The 16801-nt window shown below is 40.6% G+C and overlaps 1 protein-coding gene across 1 annotated transcript in view; it reads left to right on the top strand.

Annotated features, from left to right (window-relative positions):
• nlgn1 (neuroligin 1) overlaps positions 1-16344 on the top strand; it is a 292093-nt gene extending 275749 nt beyond the window's left edge. The window contains exons 5-11 of the mRNA XM_046391164.1: positions 990-1202; positions 3684-3950; positions 4052-4413; positions 5840-6000; positions 8919-9075; positions 9670-9747; positions 10572-16344. Of these exons, the coding sequence (XP_046247120.1) occupies positions 990-1202; positions 3684-3950; positions 4052-4413; positions 5840-6000; positions 8919-9075; positions 9670-9747; positions 10572-11168 (1835 nt within the window). The 3' untranslated portion in view covers positions 11169-16344. The remainder of the gene's footprint in view (positions 1-989; positions 1203-3683; positions 3951-4051; positions 4414-5839; positions 6001-8918; positions 9076-9669; positions 9748-10571) is intronic.
• Positions 16345-16801: the final 457 nt, after the last annotated feature.

Below are 16801 nucleotides of genomic sequence, written 5' to 3'. Positions count from 1 at the left end.
CTTCTTCGTGGCAAAAACAAAAGTTCTTTCAAATTTGTCACACACTCTAATGAGATCCATTTCAAGTCGTGTAATGAAGAACTCATGGTATGCTGCCTCTGATAATTACATTGTGACGGAGCATTTCTATAATAGAACTGTACAGAAACAAAACTGCACGACTGTCCTCCTGTCACTCTTCTGGTGTACATACACGTGTTGGTGATCATGGACGATCCGGTTCCTTGAGTCGACTCTTTGAAGTGAACGACGGGAGGCGGCTCCTGATTGGAAGCCGATTTGTTTGTTTTTCTCGCTTTTTTCTGTTAAAGCCACACGTGATTGGTCAAGGTGCGTGGCGGCGTCTGTGTGTCCGCACTGAGCAGGAGGGGGAGGGGGGGAGGTTACAGACACACAGCACAGTGAGCACACAAACTGGACTGAGGGAGAAACAAGAGAGTGCAACACAGAATTGCTACATAGTCAGAGACTATACACAGGAAAGGGGAGAAAAATGAGCGACAGAAAACATAGTAAAATTTGGACACATCATAGTTTGAGGTCAGAGTGCAGACTTTGCAAAATTAAAATTTCATATCGGGGCAGGCTCCACAAACAACCTGCGTAGGCAAAAGACAAGCAAGGGAACCTGCTGTCAGTGAAGGTGCCAGTGTGTCTACTGCAGTTTGGTTTAATGACCTTTTTGATCGTTCTTTGTGTTTGTATTTTACACTTTATTTTTTGCAGCACTCTATGTGGATTAATAAAGCAATATAAATAATACATATTCAGTATAATGTGTTTCATACACTAGTAATTCATTTTACACATAATTTGGGAATAAATTTGTTGACCACTTGGGAACCAAAGAGCCGAGCCAAAGACCAGCTCTTTATAAAGAGCCAAAACATTCCCCTCATTCATATGTATGTGTGTGTGTGGGTGGGGGTGATTTTTTTTCACATGTTGATGATAATAACATCTTTTCTGTTTTTTGTCCTCTGTTGCAGGGTTCTTGAGTACAGGAGACCAGGCAGCCAAAGGGAATTACGGTTTGTTGGACCAGATCCAGGCTCTGCGTTGGACCAGTGAGAACATTGCAGCCTTTGGTGGCGACCCGTTACGTATCACTGTGTTTGGATCAGGAGCCGGAGCTTCCTGTGTCAATCTGCTCACACTGTCTCACTACTCTGAGGGCAACCGCTGGAGCAACTCCACCAAAGGTAGAAATCATCAGGGAATTCACATGGAATTGTCACATATTTTTGTTACAATATGTATTCAGTACCATATATGTGAGATTATGTGTGTGCTTGCAGCAGAGGAAAGTCATCACAGTTCACATTTTAGCTTTGTAGATGTTTTCCCTTGGCCAAACAGGAGAAAACACTCCAGAGGTGAAATAAACTGCTCCAAAAAGTTAGGTGCGAATCCACCCTGACAAACATGAAGAAATTTGGATCAGTGTTAAAGCATGAGCTGAAGGAAGGTAGACATAACATACATACATGATAACCACAAACCCACTACTGAGGTTTAGCATCTGCAGTATACACTTTAATCAGGTGGCTGGTTTTTCTCTCAAAAAGATCAGTTGAGTTGAGATGAGTTGGCCTGTCATTCTAGCATTTGTTTGTTTGACAGTAGAGGCAAAGGTCAGATGTACTGTGAACAACAAACTGCTGCTATGTAAGTGTATCTCTTTAAATTATAAGTCACAAAAAAATGTCTGGAGACAGAAGTGCAAAAACATGAACATGATTTTCATCTGAACAGAGCAAAGGAGGAAAAATAAAAATGAAAATATGTTACCAATTATCAATGCCGTTTCATGTACGGAAACACACTTGGTAAAGGAATCAAAGAGATAAAACACAAAAAAAAAAATCTTTAAAGCTGGTGTCATTATTTTTGAAATAACCGCATGAAAAATCAAAAGCATTAAAGTGAATTTTCTGTTTTCTCCACTGCCACTGTCTGTGGCACTGAGCCCTGAACTTGTTGGATCACACCGAATACTGAATACTGAAATCTTTAAAAATAGTGCACAAAATGCTCAGTAATTTCCCAACAAGAGGAAACGGTGCATTTGTTGGTGTCGCAGATGTGACTGGTGCTCTCCAAAAGTGATTATGAGTCTGTCACCTCTATGGTGAGGTTCTCATGACCAGCAAGGCTAACATACAGTAGTTAGCAATACCACTAGCAGCCTACCTCGCTAGCATGTTTTCTACCCACCACCATTGATGAATTAAGATTGAGTTTGAAAACAAGATAAGATAAGAGGACAAGGGAGCTAAAATAGAGAAGCTTAAATAAATAAAATGGAATTGAAAAATGGAAACAAGCAAAGGGCGGCACGGTGGTGCAGTGGTTAGCACTGTCGCCTCATAGCAAGAGGGTTCCAGGTTCGAATCCCGGTCTGGGCCCTTCTATGTGGAGTTTGCATGTTCTCCCTGTGCCTGCGTGGGTTTTCTCCGGGTACTCCGGCTTCCTCCCACAATACCAAAAACATGCACATTAGGTTAATTGGCTACTCTACATTGCCCCTAGGTGTGAGTGTGAGAGTGTGTGGTTGTCTGTCTTTGTGTGTTGGCCCTGTGATTGACTGGTGACCAGTCCAGGGTGAACCCCGCCTCTCGCCCGTAGTCAGCTGGGATAGGCTCCAGCTCCCCGTGACCCTGATGGATGGATGGATGGAAACAAGCAACATTGCAAAATTCAAATTAATCTATATTATTTTTTAACTGAATATCCAATCCTGATTGGCTGCAGGGTATTCATTAATCAAGGATAATGAACACCAACTAAGTCATTCTAGCAAAACTGTTCACTGTTTTAAATGAGTATGCTGTCACCGCGGATACCTCAACATAATTGACATGAAAACATATCTGAATGTCAACCCTGAGTGTAGTCCTGCACTGCCTCTCTGAACTTCCTTTGCAGGCTATCACATAAGAGATTATCTCACATCTTATTTGCTATTCAACTCTATACGTCAGGCTGCAGCTGACAGAACACCTGGACTGTCATTTGTTGGAAAATGTTGATTTGATTTGGGGACAGTGACGTGGACGGACAGCTAGATGGTCTTGTTGTTAGACATGTTAAACAAGCACATTATACATACTGTTTGTCAACTCAATATATTCAATATATTTATAGCAGAGCCAGAGCTGAGTGGACTAGAAATATCTCTTGTTGCCAAGTTGCGTCTAAGGATTGTCCTATTTACTGAAGTAGTGAACAACATTTGCCTGCCATAGGAACCTTATGGGATTTAGAAATGCTTTTTCCAGGTCAAACCACCAGGGAAACAGAGTTATGGGTTTTGAAAAACTTTAAATTTGTAATTTTAAATTACAAAATTCATGGGTTCAGCATAATGCATTTCATGGTGTCCCTGTTGTAGTCCCACAATTCCTGAAAATGGACATTTTGATGGGTATTATCTCTCATGTATACAGGACTCACAGCAAGTGATGTATGTGAACAAGGATGTGTAACCTACTGTTACGATGTGATCTTTCAGATACTGACTTTGGGTTTGTTGTTTGTAATTGCATGAAAATATCTATGTATATGTGTCTATATCAGTCTATCTATCTATGTATATAAGAGCTTTAAATTTATCTATCTATCTATATATCAATCTTTCTCTCTATCTTTCCTTCTTGTCCCTCTTCTGCTTTCATCTTCAGGCCTGTTCCAGAGGGCCATCGCCCAGAGTGGCACAGCTCTGTCCAGCTGGGCAGTCAGTTTTCAGCCAGCCAAGTACGCCCGCATGCTCGCCCGGAAGGTGGGCTGTAACCTGGAGGACACAGTAGAGCTTGTGGTGTGCCTTCAGAGAAAACATTACAAGGAGCTGGTGGACCAAGACATCCAGCCAGCTCGCTACCACATTGCCTTTGGGCCTGTTATTGATGGAGATGTTATACCTGATGACCCTCAGATACTCATGGAGCAAGGTATCAGTTCACTTTGTTTAAGAGCAGCCAATTTAAAGCAATGTTCTTACCCTACATTTGTTTTTGTTTTTTTAACAATCGTCTGCACCATCTTTTTCAAGGTGAGTTCCTCAACTATGATATCATGCTGGGAGTTAACCAGGGTGAGGGCCTTAAGTTCGTGGAGCTTATCGTGGACAACGAAAATGGTGTTCAGGCTAACGACTTTGACTACGCCGTATCCAGCTTTGTGGATGACCTCTATGGCTACCCAGAGGGTAAAGACATCCTCCGGGAGACTATCAAGTTTATGTACACAGACTGGGCTGATAGGCACAACCCAGAGACTCGCCGGAAGACACTGCTGGCCCTTTTCACCGATCACCAGTGGGTGGCGCCCGCCGTCGCCACAGCTGATCTGCACTCCAGCTTTGGCTCCCCAACATACTTCTATGCCTTCTACCACCACTGTCAGACAGAACAGGTGGGTCTTTGGCTGTCTGGGTAAATGTATATCCCTTATGGACTGTCATTAATATAAAAAAATATTTAGATAGATAAATAGGGATTTTGCTTCTTCTTTTTTTTCCCTGGGTAAAGCTTTCAGTCACTGCTCACTGAGACAGAATCCTACAGAGACACATTACAGAGAGTTTTATGTTTGAATGTGCTCACTGGCTGCAATCATAGCATCAGTTACTCATACTGTATCAGCTCTGATGGTGCGTCCAAGTAGTCTAGTTTCAGATATCTGAATCTTCACCCACATGTCTGACTTGGGCAATTCATATATCCCAGAAACAGGCAAACATTAACACAAATATGAGACTGAATGAGTGGACTCAAATATAGACTGAAGAGCACGCTAGCATTTAAAGTGAACACAAAGATAATTTTTGACCCACTTAGTTTTTGTGCCTAAACTTAATAAAAGTACCGTTTCATGTTAACCATATGTTAGGAAGTCTTTGAGGTAGGAAAGGTTGGCGCATTGCACTCAGACACTAAGGGTATCTCGAGCATCTGCATGAAATGCCGGGGTTTGTGTGACAATGCATCATCTGTATCTGATAACCAGGGATGAGAGCGTCTTATTTTTCTTCACACCAGTTGTCCCTTTACATTCCTGAGGAGGATCAAGAAGTTGAAATAGTTTCAAAGCGAACTAGTATGCTTTTTTTTGGAACCATTTGCATCTTTCTATTGACTTTGTATGCAAAAGCATCAGTGCTGAAATTTGCATCTCCTTCAGTTTTAGCACACCTTGAGGCTTGAAATGAACAAAATCATTGTACACAGTTGTGCACAGTTTCTATAATTAACCCAACAAGGCCATTACTGGCAAGAAATCTGCTTTTGATTGTATTAAAGTACAAAATTGTATTACTTTGTGACATGAAGGCAGATGCTTTGTAGTACAGAGAGAAAGCACTAACCAAGGTCTTATTTTATGCTGTTAACATTTGCAGCCAAAAAAGTGACACTTTTTCTAGTTTTACTTCTAGTTTTACACCTACTTTCTGCGTATTGTGTTTCTGGATAATATACAACCTCTCTGACGAATTATGCAATCCTGAAAGAAAGTCAGGAGTGTTGATTAAATTCCCACATTTTCTTTTGCTATGAGACATCCTTAAACATTTTATTCTAAATTTCAGCTCAAACCCCCCCTGCTACATCCCATTATTTCTCATCTTGTATCTCTCTGTAATACAGTGATTAATTGGCCAGATATGTTTGGCAAAATAATATTAAAAACTTTTCTCAATTCTCTCTGAATAAATGTTGTTTCCCAGCTTCTTTGATCTGTCTGTGTGTGTCAGCAGCAAAAATAATACCTTTCAGTGTTCCGCATCTGTCACATAAATGTAATAATACTGATCTGATTTGATTCATCTGCCGCTCATTAGGTACCACCGTGGGCAGACGCAGCACATGGAGATGAGATTCCTTATGTGTTTGGCCTGCCGATGATTGGACCAACAGAGCTGTTTCCCTGCAACTTCTCCAAGAATGATGTGATGCTCAGTGCAGTGGTGATGACCTACTGGACAAACTTTGCCAAGACAGGGTATGATGGTGACAAACATGGCTTGCAAGGGCCCATACAACTCACTTTTGTATACTGGGACTATATCTTAACTCTGATGAAGCTAATGATGATGATGTAAAATGTACTTTTAAGTACAAGTTTAAGCTGATCTGAAGTAGCTTCAGTTGAAACTTACTGTACACCCATGTGCTAGCTTTGAGAGTTGAGTTTTACTGTGCTGTAAATAAACAGAAAGCTAAACACTTTCATGTAAGTCCGCAGTAGAATCAAAGTTGTAAAAGAAATACGAGATATTCCAAAATCCAAACAGCCTTTGTATCTTTGTTGGTGCTTCATAAAGCCGCGTTAGTTAGCTTTGTCCTGTTTTTTTTATTTTTAACTTAATTTACTGTAGCATTAATCAGTTGATGCACTTAAGCGCAGCTAAGTAACATTGTAATAGTCAGCTTTCTCAGCAAACTGACTTCCTGAATGTCATGTAAACCATAGAAACCTTGTTCTAATAATCTCTCAGATAGTACACATGTGCATAACAAGTGTCAGTGGGAAAATATCAGTGGAGCAGGTGGATCAAAGGAGAGACCATTACACAGAGCAATGCATCCTTATACTGTGTTTAAAATTCCATCCAAAATCTGACTAAAACTGAAACTAACAGAGAGTACATGGAATATTTGACTAAATGTCAAATTCACACACTTTCATGCTGTGAGGAAAAGCTCTGCACTGTACCGTCTGCCAGTGCTCCTCTTACTGCATCGTCACCACACACCAAATTAAACCTGACTGACACAGCATCTTCTCCCACTGCAGCTAAGGGTGAGCTGACTGATTCTGGAGAAAGACAGTTAATGGTTGAGTCTCATTCCCAGCTCGTCTGTATTTATCTAGAATCACTCCCCCCACCTTTAAAATTAGAAAGTAATGGCACCAATATAAGGTCAGAGATAGAGAAGGAGTCTGAGTACTGATCTACTGCATGAGTACTACCAGGCTGTAATGAAGAAAGATCTGATTTTAACTGTGACAGTGTATAGGGTCCTGAGACTCCCCATGAAACAAAGGTTTCTCTCACTAATCCTTAAGTGTCACTTAAGGAACCACACTGAATTATCAGACACACTGAATTATCTCATAGAATGTTGAAACAAAATTGATTATGCCACACGCATTAATGGCGAAACACAATGAAAGGTCTAAGAGAGTGTTTGTTGAGATAGCCTGTATGCCTCTACTGTGTAACTACACACGACAGGTTTCACGTCAAACTAGTTTCTTTTAATATAGCACTTGATTTTGTTTACTTACTTTCTGTTTTTACAAAATGCTGCAGAGAACACTTGAATGTTAGACATTATCAAAATGATAAGAGCTGTGCCACAAAATGGAACACTTAATTTGCTTGTTCGATTGTCCACATCATCTGCGCAATCAGTGTCTATAGAGCAACTTGATGAGCTTTAGCATGTTTATATACATAAAACGTTAAGTTCTGGAAAAGGTTAGTAAAATGGTTATTTAAACATTTTACAGGCATTTGCACTGTGTCTTACAGAACTTGATCAAAATGTAGTTACCATTCCAAGACCATGAACTAATTGATAATTTCATTGTAACTGTGTTTCCTTAATATTAACCTACAATTGATGACCAGCAGTAGTGAACTGTGCATCTGTGTTTTATAGACTGCACTGTGCAATTCATATTCTATTCTATCCCCCCCACAATGGCAGTAATTGTTTTTTAGGAGTGTAATGGAGGGACATTGACTTTTTTTGTGTAGTGGCCAGTAGCCCCAAGGGGAACAGAAAGTCAGTAATGATCTACATATATAACCCCAAATTGACATGGAATGCTGGGTACCTGGGAGATTTATGCCACCAATTTGAATGGTTAAGCATGTTCCTGATGTGGTCTGGCTGGCTCCATATGCCACTCTCAGACAATGGGGCGCTCAGTGGGTTTGAATGGGCTTCCACAGCTCGCATGGCTGGCTCTGTTCTGCTCAGATTAAGTGTAAGTGGGTCTGTTTAGCGCCGCATCCCATGAGGAGTGTGCTCTGTAATCATCTCTGTATACTGAATATAAGAGAGGAGTTCATATAGGGTTGCTGACCTGTATTTACAATGTAGTGCATTCTTGTGTTATTTTGGCTTAACTCCAATGTTTATGAAACGTAGATAGTACAAAAGATTAAGAGTTACCATTTCTTAGTTCGTTTTATAGCAACTACTGAGACATATACTTTATGGAAATAATCAGAACTGCATCTTCACCCAAACATATTCCTTGGGTGGAATCATCTTTTAAAGGATAAATTATACATAAAAAGGTTCACTGCCAATGAGACATCCATAATTTAAAAACTGTGACCTGCTATTTCTTTTAACTTTTGAATAAGACTTGAAATATAGGGAAACTTCTGGGGTTGCTATCTTAAGAACTTTTCATTCAATTAGAACCTTTAAAACCAATCATCTGTGAGCAATAACACTCCTTTTGGCCTTTTTTTTGATTTTATCATGTGTGATATCTCAGAAGCTGTTGATTAATATTTGATTAAACCTGGGAGCTGCATCTCACAACTGCATTCCAGTATTTTCATAATTACACTGATTAGCCTGAGGGAGATGTTACACTTAGGTCAACAGTAAAATTTTCATAATAAACACAGTAGTGTCTCAAAAAGGTTTACTCCACCACTTTAGCTTAAGAACTTCCTGTCCCCTAGAGTAAAATAAATAAATAAATAAACAGAAGATGACCTGATTATTACTTATTTCCTGATCAGGGGAGGCCTGCATCAGGTATAGGAAGCAAAATATTGACTGTTACTTTTTCTCAAATGGTCTCAAATACTTTTCTGCATCAGCAGATTTCACCCCTCTCTTAATTCTTTCATTGGAAACTCTTTCTGCCTTTATCCTTTTTGTCAGGGACCCAAACCAGCCTGTCCCCCAGGACACCAAGTTCATCCACACTAAGCCCAACCGCTTTGAAGAAGTGGCATGGACACGCTACAACCAGAAAGACCAGCTTTACCTGCACATTGGCCTGAAGCCTCGTGTCAAAGAGCATTACCGTGCCAACAAGGTATACCAATAATAGTCCTCATGGATGAACCACACAAATTTTGGATATAAACCTTGGCTTAGTCAGCTTTTTTTGGGTTTTCATTAAGTTTTAGCTGGCTAGCATTCATTAAGAAAAGATTACAGAGATTACTAGTAAACTAGTTAACAGGAAATGTCTAACAGCCTGCAGATCATGTCTATATTGTGTTGGTCGGTCGAGGGCCATATCTGTGTCTGCCCAACAAATTAGGTTAATTTTCTAAATATCTGGCATTAGATCAAAATGTATCAACAACCTACTGACCGATCAGATCACATTTGAAAATAGGATTTCACCTCCACTTGCAAGAAAGCAACACTTGATGTAATGGTTTTACATCTAATTGGCTCGTACTGAACAACTTTGACACTAGCGAATGGACTTATAGCTGGACTGTAAAACCCAGCATTATCTGAGCCATGCGATAACTCTGTGATTGCAGTTATCAAGGATTACTGAAATTAAGCTCTCTGAAGCCAGACAGAATTGTACTGTCTTTGTTATGCTTTTTCTCAAAATATATGGTGTCCCTTCATTTTCTCCTCCACTTCATATTTTGGCTCCTGTCCTCAGGTCAACTTGTGGTTGGAGCTGGTTCCTCATCTACACAGCCTCAATGAAGTCACACAGCTCATCCCCACCACCACCAAGGTTGGTACTAAATCATCTATATCTCATCCTGATTTTAAAAGTTAACTGCCTGAGTCATCCTCTCCACAGCAAAGGTTTTGGCCCAAGCAACTTACATAAGGAATTTAAAAATGTAATGTCCATATTGTTTGTTGACCTGACTCTCCTAATCCTGCCCTAAAGTGCCTCTTGTGAACTCCTACAACTGTGGATATGACATGACGTCCTGCACATTAAAATGCTATAAGAGCAAATGTTCTTTTAAGTTATTTTAGTTTTAAATTCAGTTGAATTTGGGCTCCCAACCCCAATTAATACACTTTGTCTAATGATTGTTGGAAAAACATTGCCAACCTTATCACAAACCAGACAACTACTCTCTGTCCTAATGATCAACTGATGTCTCAAGACCTAAACCAAAAGTACAATTTCCTTAGGTGCTGTACTTAAGTCAAATTTTGAGGTACTTGTACTTCCATTCCCTCACATTTTGGAGACATATATTGTACTTTTTATTCCATTCATTTGAAACTTTAACTAGTTACTTTGCACATTTGGATTGCTTCTTGTTGAAAGACTATAACTTGTGAGGTGTCAATGACCAGATTGTTGTGGGTGGGATACTGAGTCTGAAATGCTTTCACATTTGTGGTGCAGTGCTTGGGGCCTTTCTATTGCATGTTCTCTCTGTGCATGTATGGGTGTACTCTGGGTGTTCTGGATATCTGACTGAAAAGTTCAGAATTTGTTCGCTAAAACAAGTTGAGCTTTCTTTCTTTCAAGTTGAACAGTATATCCTTGAACATAACAATATATGTCTTCTGACCTTGGTTCCCTGTCTTCAGATTCCCCCACCAGAGGCTACCAACCGCACCCCGAAGACCAAGGTTCTGGTGACAAAGCGCCCTAACCCAACTCCATTCCCCACGGAGACACAGGACAGCCACAACCAGCCACACCTAGTGGACCAACGTGACTACTCCACTGAGCTGTCAGTGACCATCGCTGTAGGGGCCTCCCTGCTCTTCCTTAACATTCTGGCCTTTGCCGCACTTTACTACAAGAAGGACAAGCGCCGGCATGATGTTCATAGGCGCTGCAGCCCCCAGCGGAGTGCCACCAATGACCTGGCTCACACTCAGGAGGAGGAGATCATGTCCCTACAGATGAAGCAGCACTCAGACCTGGACCGGGACTGCAGGGGGGTGGGTGACTCCTTGCACCCTCATGACATGGTGTTGAGGACTGCCTGCCCACCGGATTACACTCTGGCCATGAGGCGCTCACCGGACGACATCCCGCTCATGACGCCAAACACCATAACCATGATCCCCAGCACCATGGGGGGGCTCACCTCGCTCCACTCTTTCAACACCTTTCCCAGCAGTGGGCAGAATAACACCCTGCCCCACCCACACTCACACTCCACCACCCGGGTATAGCCCTGTGTATGCACCACGCAAGCAGGACTGAAGGCTGAGGCAAAAATCTTACGCCACTGCTGCAGCAGAGACTTATGGCCAACATGCTGACAAACACAGATATGTCAGGAGCTGAAACGTCAGCCTGGAGTTGCTAGACACCCATGGAAATAAGCTGGGATTGTATGACACTTGTTAATACCTGAGGGAATATAGTAAAGGGATTTCTGGGGGCTTGGACCAGAGGGAAAAAAAATTATGTTTTTGTAAAAAATAACTAACTAAATAAATAAATAAAAGACAAGAAGAAAAAAGTACAATAAGGAGTTGAAGAAAAACACCTTACAAGCTAAAACAAGGAGGAAGATGTTTTTATGATTATTTTTGTTCTGATATTGCAGCAAAACAAAGTACAGTAAACTACTTTTTCTTTCTAGCGACAGATATGGCCTTCGGGATCTTTTGACAAATGACTGCTTGACAGTATTATCTGAAAGCAGAACAGAGCATCAGACACGCCTCAGAGGTGAGAAGAGGGGAGCACTTTGTAAAAGAAAGAGAAAAGTGGTTTCTTTTGGCATCACACTGCAGATTACTCTGTTTTTGGGAAACAGAGAAGATGCAGCGCAAACCTACTTAGGCATGTATTAACTTCATAAATGGAGGCTATTTAAGATAAAGCCAAACCAACTGTTCATTGGAGCAAAGGAAGGACTGCAAACTTAAAGGAAAAAGAAACAATGTATGCACAATGGAACCATTTTGAAGAAAAAAAAATGTCACAGATACTTTTCATCCATTTATTTTTGAGGATCAGGAACAATTTTATTGTATAGAACATATTTACATATCTATATCTGTACACTAAGCACCAAGGCTGTCGAAGCCCTCTTCTCTTGTGGGGCATCTATACTGCAAAACCTGCCAGCAGGACTGAACCAGTGGGAAATGAGGATCCAACTACTGGCTTTCTGGCAGTTCCAACTTAAACACAGAGAGCTGGGAGGACAGAGGATAATTGGATATTTTAGCACGATGCGCATGACAATTTATCTGCTTGATGGCTGCTCTGCTGATTATGTCATTATTAAGAATAATTTTCACCCTCTCCCTTGCATTGGAGCAATTTCAGACGGGTTTCCAGATTGGATTACAGGAAAACACACACCCTCGCAGGACCATGGGAAATGCGGTTCCAGGTTGTGGATGTTGTGGGTTCGAGTTGGGGAAAGAAAGGGCTGGGGATATGGTAAAACTTTCTTGCATAACATAATATAGCTTGAGTGGAGCTGGGCATATAAGGACTAGTTTTGTACTCTGTGTGTTGGTACTACTTTTTGATAGTGGTTAAATCACATTACACTGTATCAATCAAACTCATTGTACCTTCAGTTGAGATCAGTGTTCTTTGCTATTCTACCTATTGGACCACTTTACCGTATAGAAGTAATTACCTGCACTGTTTATTCCATTGCCCATTTTTTTTCTTTTCTTTAACTGGAAAGTGTGTTAATTGAGTGACACAGTGGATGCCCAATGGTATGAAAAAAATGCAAGGAAAATCTAGTGGAAAATATGGCAAAGAGTGAATCTCTCTTTTTCGTCATCTACCCAGGTTCTGTGGAGTCCTTTAAACATGATGGCTTTCACATGACTAATGCAAGTCAAAGGCCAAGCACAGACAGATCACATTTGTGGAATTTTTGGAATTTGCCCATCAGGTGGATATGAGGAAGAGCTATGGTCATCTGGAGTAGGTCAATTTCCATGATGCTCTTTTCAGCTAGTTTTCATCATTAGCAACTGTCGATCTTTTTTCAGGGCACATTGTATTACAGGGAGGAAGCAAGGTCACCCATAGCAACTGAGACCCACAGTGAGGCATCTTTACCTCACTTTAAAGAGCTACTACTTTATTCTTTTGGCCCCACATTTTTTCTGCTAAAGATCTCTATCACCTCATCTTTTATAATGAGGTGACAGGTTGGACTGCTTAGCAAAGCTGTTTGTAGTTTACAGAGTCCTGCAAGGCTGTCTGACCTAACATCTTTAGGTCATTGAAGCCTCTGCAGCTAACAGTGTTGGCCACTGGAATAGGAATGCGTCGTACAGCAAAGCAGGCCGCAGTCAGATCCTGTCGCTTAAGAGTCAAGTGTGTGTAGAGCTAAAGTGGTAATCTTCGAAACAAAGAGAGGAATACCCCGGATGGCAGGCCTATAGTGCTCAGATATTAGATCTGTATGCTGGCGCAGAGATGCTACTTGGTGAGCTGAAATGCTTGTCTCCCTGTTTTCCCTTCACTAAAGTGTAAGTGTGTGGAGGTCTCTGTTGTGAGAATACATCCTGCCCCTTTTGGCTTGCTCACAGGCACTGTGCAGTCATTCAAAATAATGAGTGCAGACTACTGTTACCCCACATAACACTGCAGCGGGCAAGCTGGATAGGGGGTGGGGGTGGGGGTGGATGGGTCTAGTCTGTCATAAGGACTTTTGGGATAAGATTTACATTGAATAAACTAATCACATCTATTTGCTCCAGACTCTTTCTCTGGATGAAATGAACCACCACGGCTTGATGTGGGATTTAAACAAAAGGAAGATTGCAAGGCTATTATCACATATCATCCCCACATCCCAGGGCCATTTTAATAACCCACTCTGTAAAAACAAGCCAATGACACAAAAAAGTGTACATTTCAGAATATGGGGACAATCCATTCAGCCAGTCTGTTGGCATTGTGTCAACAGGCCAGTAGTTTTCATGCTCTGTCACCCAGCTTACCTGTTTCTGATTGCCAACACATACAAACATATGCAAACGAAAATTTGAGCAAACACCCTCACACTCAACCATGTGCTAAGTAATTAAGCCTGGGCTTTCCAATCATTTTGCTATCTATTCAATATATTGTATATAGACTAACACTCTGATTGCCTGGACTTGGACATAAGATGTCATTGACCCAAATAAAAAACTACATGACCTTGATTAAGAACCCAAGGCAATGGCTGAAATACATTTTCCAGGTTGAGCCCTGCAAAAATATTAAATGCTGATGTTGGCTAGATAGCCTACTGACAGCAAGTGTAACGATCAAGCAGTTCTTAAAACATGGGTTGTCATGATAAAATATACAAGGGTCAAACTGTCAGCTATACTGGGATCAGACACCATAATATCAGCCTAATTATCTCCCCACCCAGACTCATACCCAGCAATGATATTTTATCTCATTTTAGTGAGCCTGTTAGCATTTTACTAGCATTTGATCACCCCAGGGCCCGGAGAATTCTATCAAATTAATGACACCTGTTGATGTCAGTCATTCTAATTCTACAAAGTGGTAAAGAAAACGACAGGCCACAACGTGACAATTAATGATTCCAAGTTCATTTTCATCATGTTTAAATATGTAAACATTCATTGGTGGCCCATATTATTTGTACAAATGTTGAAAGAAAGATTGGTCCAGAGTGTAGGTTCAATGTCCCCCAGCCAAGTCATAACAAGAATTCTGTGTTTGCCTGATTCAGTGGTTCCCAAAACTTACACCCACCTAAACCGACACAAATTAGACCACGCACACCCGTTTGATAAGACAACCTTGTCCAACCTGAAAAGAATTTTGGTTTTACAGAAAGTGTATGAAACCTATGACCAACATAGTTCTACATTGTATCATTGTGTTACTTAGGAATGGAATTATAGTTAAAACGAAATTATTCAAATTTCTGCAGAATGATGAGCTTACATTTGCAGGTGGCATTTCACTTAGATTCATTTTGATCTGTTTGACTGAAAGCCTTCCTGGATCACAGCTGCACCTGCAATTCTTTGTGTCCACAAACTTGCAAACTGTGGTAGCTTTTCAGAAATGAAATGAAATACCAAAATGCACAATTTAAGTATTTATGTTTTTATTAGTAACTACCTGTAGTACTGAAAAATACAATTTGCTCTACATTACAAAAGTAACATCATTAACAGTTACTCCTTGTAAACAATAGGTACCTGAGTACATTAGTTAGCACCTGCCTAATTCAGGTGCTGCTCTCCAGAGAAATGACATGGGTCAAAGCAAAGGCCATCCATTTAATTAAATATCTAATTGCAACAATGTATAAATAGTCAAGCATTTGCAGGGCCATGCTAAGTACCTGACAGCTGAAGATGAATACTAATTAATAACTTGCCATGCATTCAATTGTCTGATTGATGACAGGTGATAAATGAAAGCCAACTGTAGCGTGAGAGAAGTTCCGGTCAGGATCTGACATATTCAAATTAAAAATGGAAACTACCGGGAGCTGTAGTGAATTCAGTGTATGGTGAAGGGCTAATAAGATTTAGCATGTGTGATTACTACGTACAAACAGAACATTCCTAGTTTTCTTCCACAGAAGAAGCCGTCCTGTTGGACTGCCTGGGGCTGTAAAACTAGACAGACTAAAAAGGTGTTGGAGAGGAGGTGCTGAAATGACTCATGAATCAAGGGTTATATAAGAGAGGAAATGCATTAAATAGCTTTGCCATGCCTAACAACAGACAGTGGAGAGGCATGATTACCAAGGCAAACTGAAACAGTATCATTAGTGCGAGAAACCGTAACTTTTTCAGTAAAAGCATCAGGTGACCTTCATACCCTAAAGAGGAGTACTTTCTGTACTGATTGAGAAAGCTAATGGCAGTGTAACCTACATCACTGAAAACTTGCATAAGCAGGCTAGAAAAAAAAAGAAAAAGTGTTAGGAAATAGATTAAATATTGAGCTAGCAGCACAAATTGAGAGCCAGCCACAGCAGACCTTAGTGTAACTGATTGGACCACTAGCTAGCTGTTACATCCCCGGTGAGTGAGAAGATGTGAAAAACATTTCTGAGACTGGGAGGAAGCACTCACTGTCCCCAGAGAGACGACTCAGCACCTTCAGTGAGACTGAAGACACTGAAGGTGCATGCTCCATTACAAGTGGGTGACTACAAAAGATGATCTTGATAAAATGCATAACAGCCTACTACAGTCATAGCAAACTTGTACAAATACATATACTGCATACTACAGTATGTATGTACATTTGAACATCCCAGTCTCAAAATTTAGCATGGACAAACACCTCTGACATACCCATTTAAACATTTGAAATGACATCCATTATGAAGAACATATTTTCATAACAAGCTTCTTTTTAAACATTTTCAACATTTTGCTAACAAGCTATTTGCTACACGCTAAAGTGTCAGCTGGCTCAGTGTCTGCTGAACTGTTTCTGGCCTGGAGAAGACACAAACTGATATGTTGGATATAAAAAGTGCCATGTTACAGTTTCATTATTTGGTTGACACAAAGTTTCCTAAAAACGTTACTTTCCCATATCCTAACAAACATATCAAATGCATTGCCTACCTCATTAAACATTTGCAAAGCTTTTCTGTGATTGTTTGGAAACTTTGTTTTCTTCAGCTTTCTCTATTTTTTCTTCTCCTCCGTTGTTGGTACATTCCTAGTTTATGTTGGGCATTGCCTAACCCCAGCTGTCAATATGCAGCATGGCCCCTGCAAATGTCAGAAATATTGGTCACTTTGCCCCCATGCTCTTGATGTGCAAGTGCATTTGTATGCACATGGTGGTATGATGCCAAAAATACTGGGACACA

This window comes from Scatophagus argus, chromosome 6 (assembly GCF_020382885.2).
Source record: "Scatophagus argus isolate fScaArg1 chromosome 6, fScaArg1.pri, whole genome shotgun sequence".
Classification (NCBI taxonomy): Eukaryota; Metazoa; Chordata; class Actinopteri; family Scatophagidae; genus Scatophagus; species Scatophagus argus.
The sequence above is the reverse complement of the archived record's forward strand: the minus strand, read 5'-3'. Positions and strand labels throughout refer to the sequence as shown.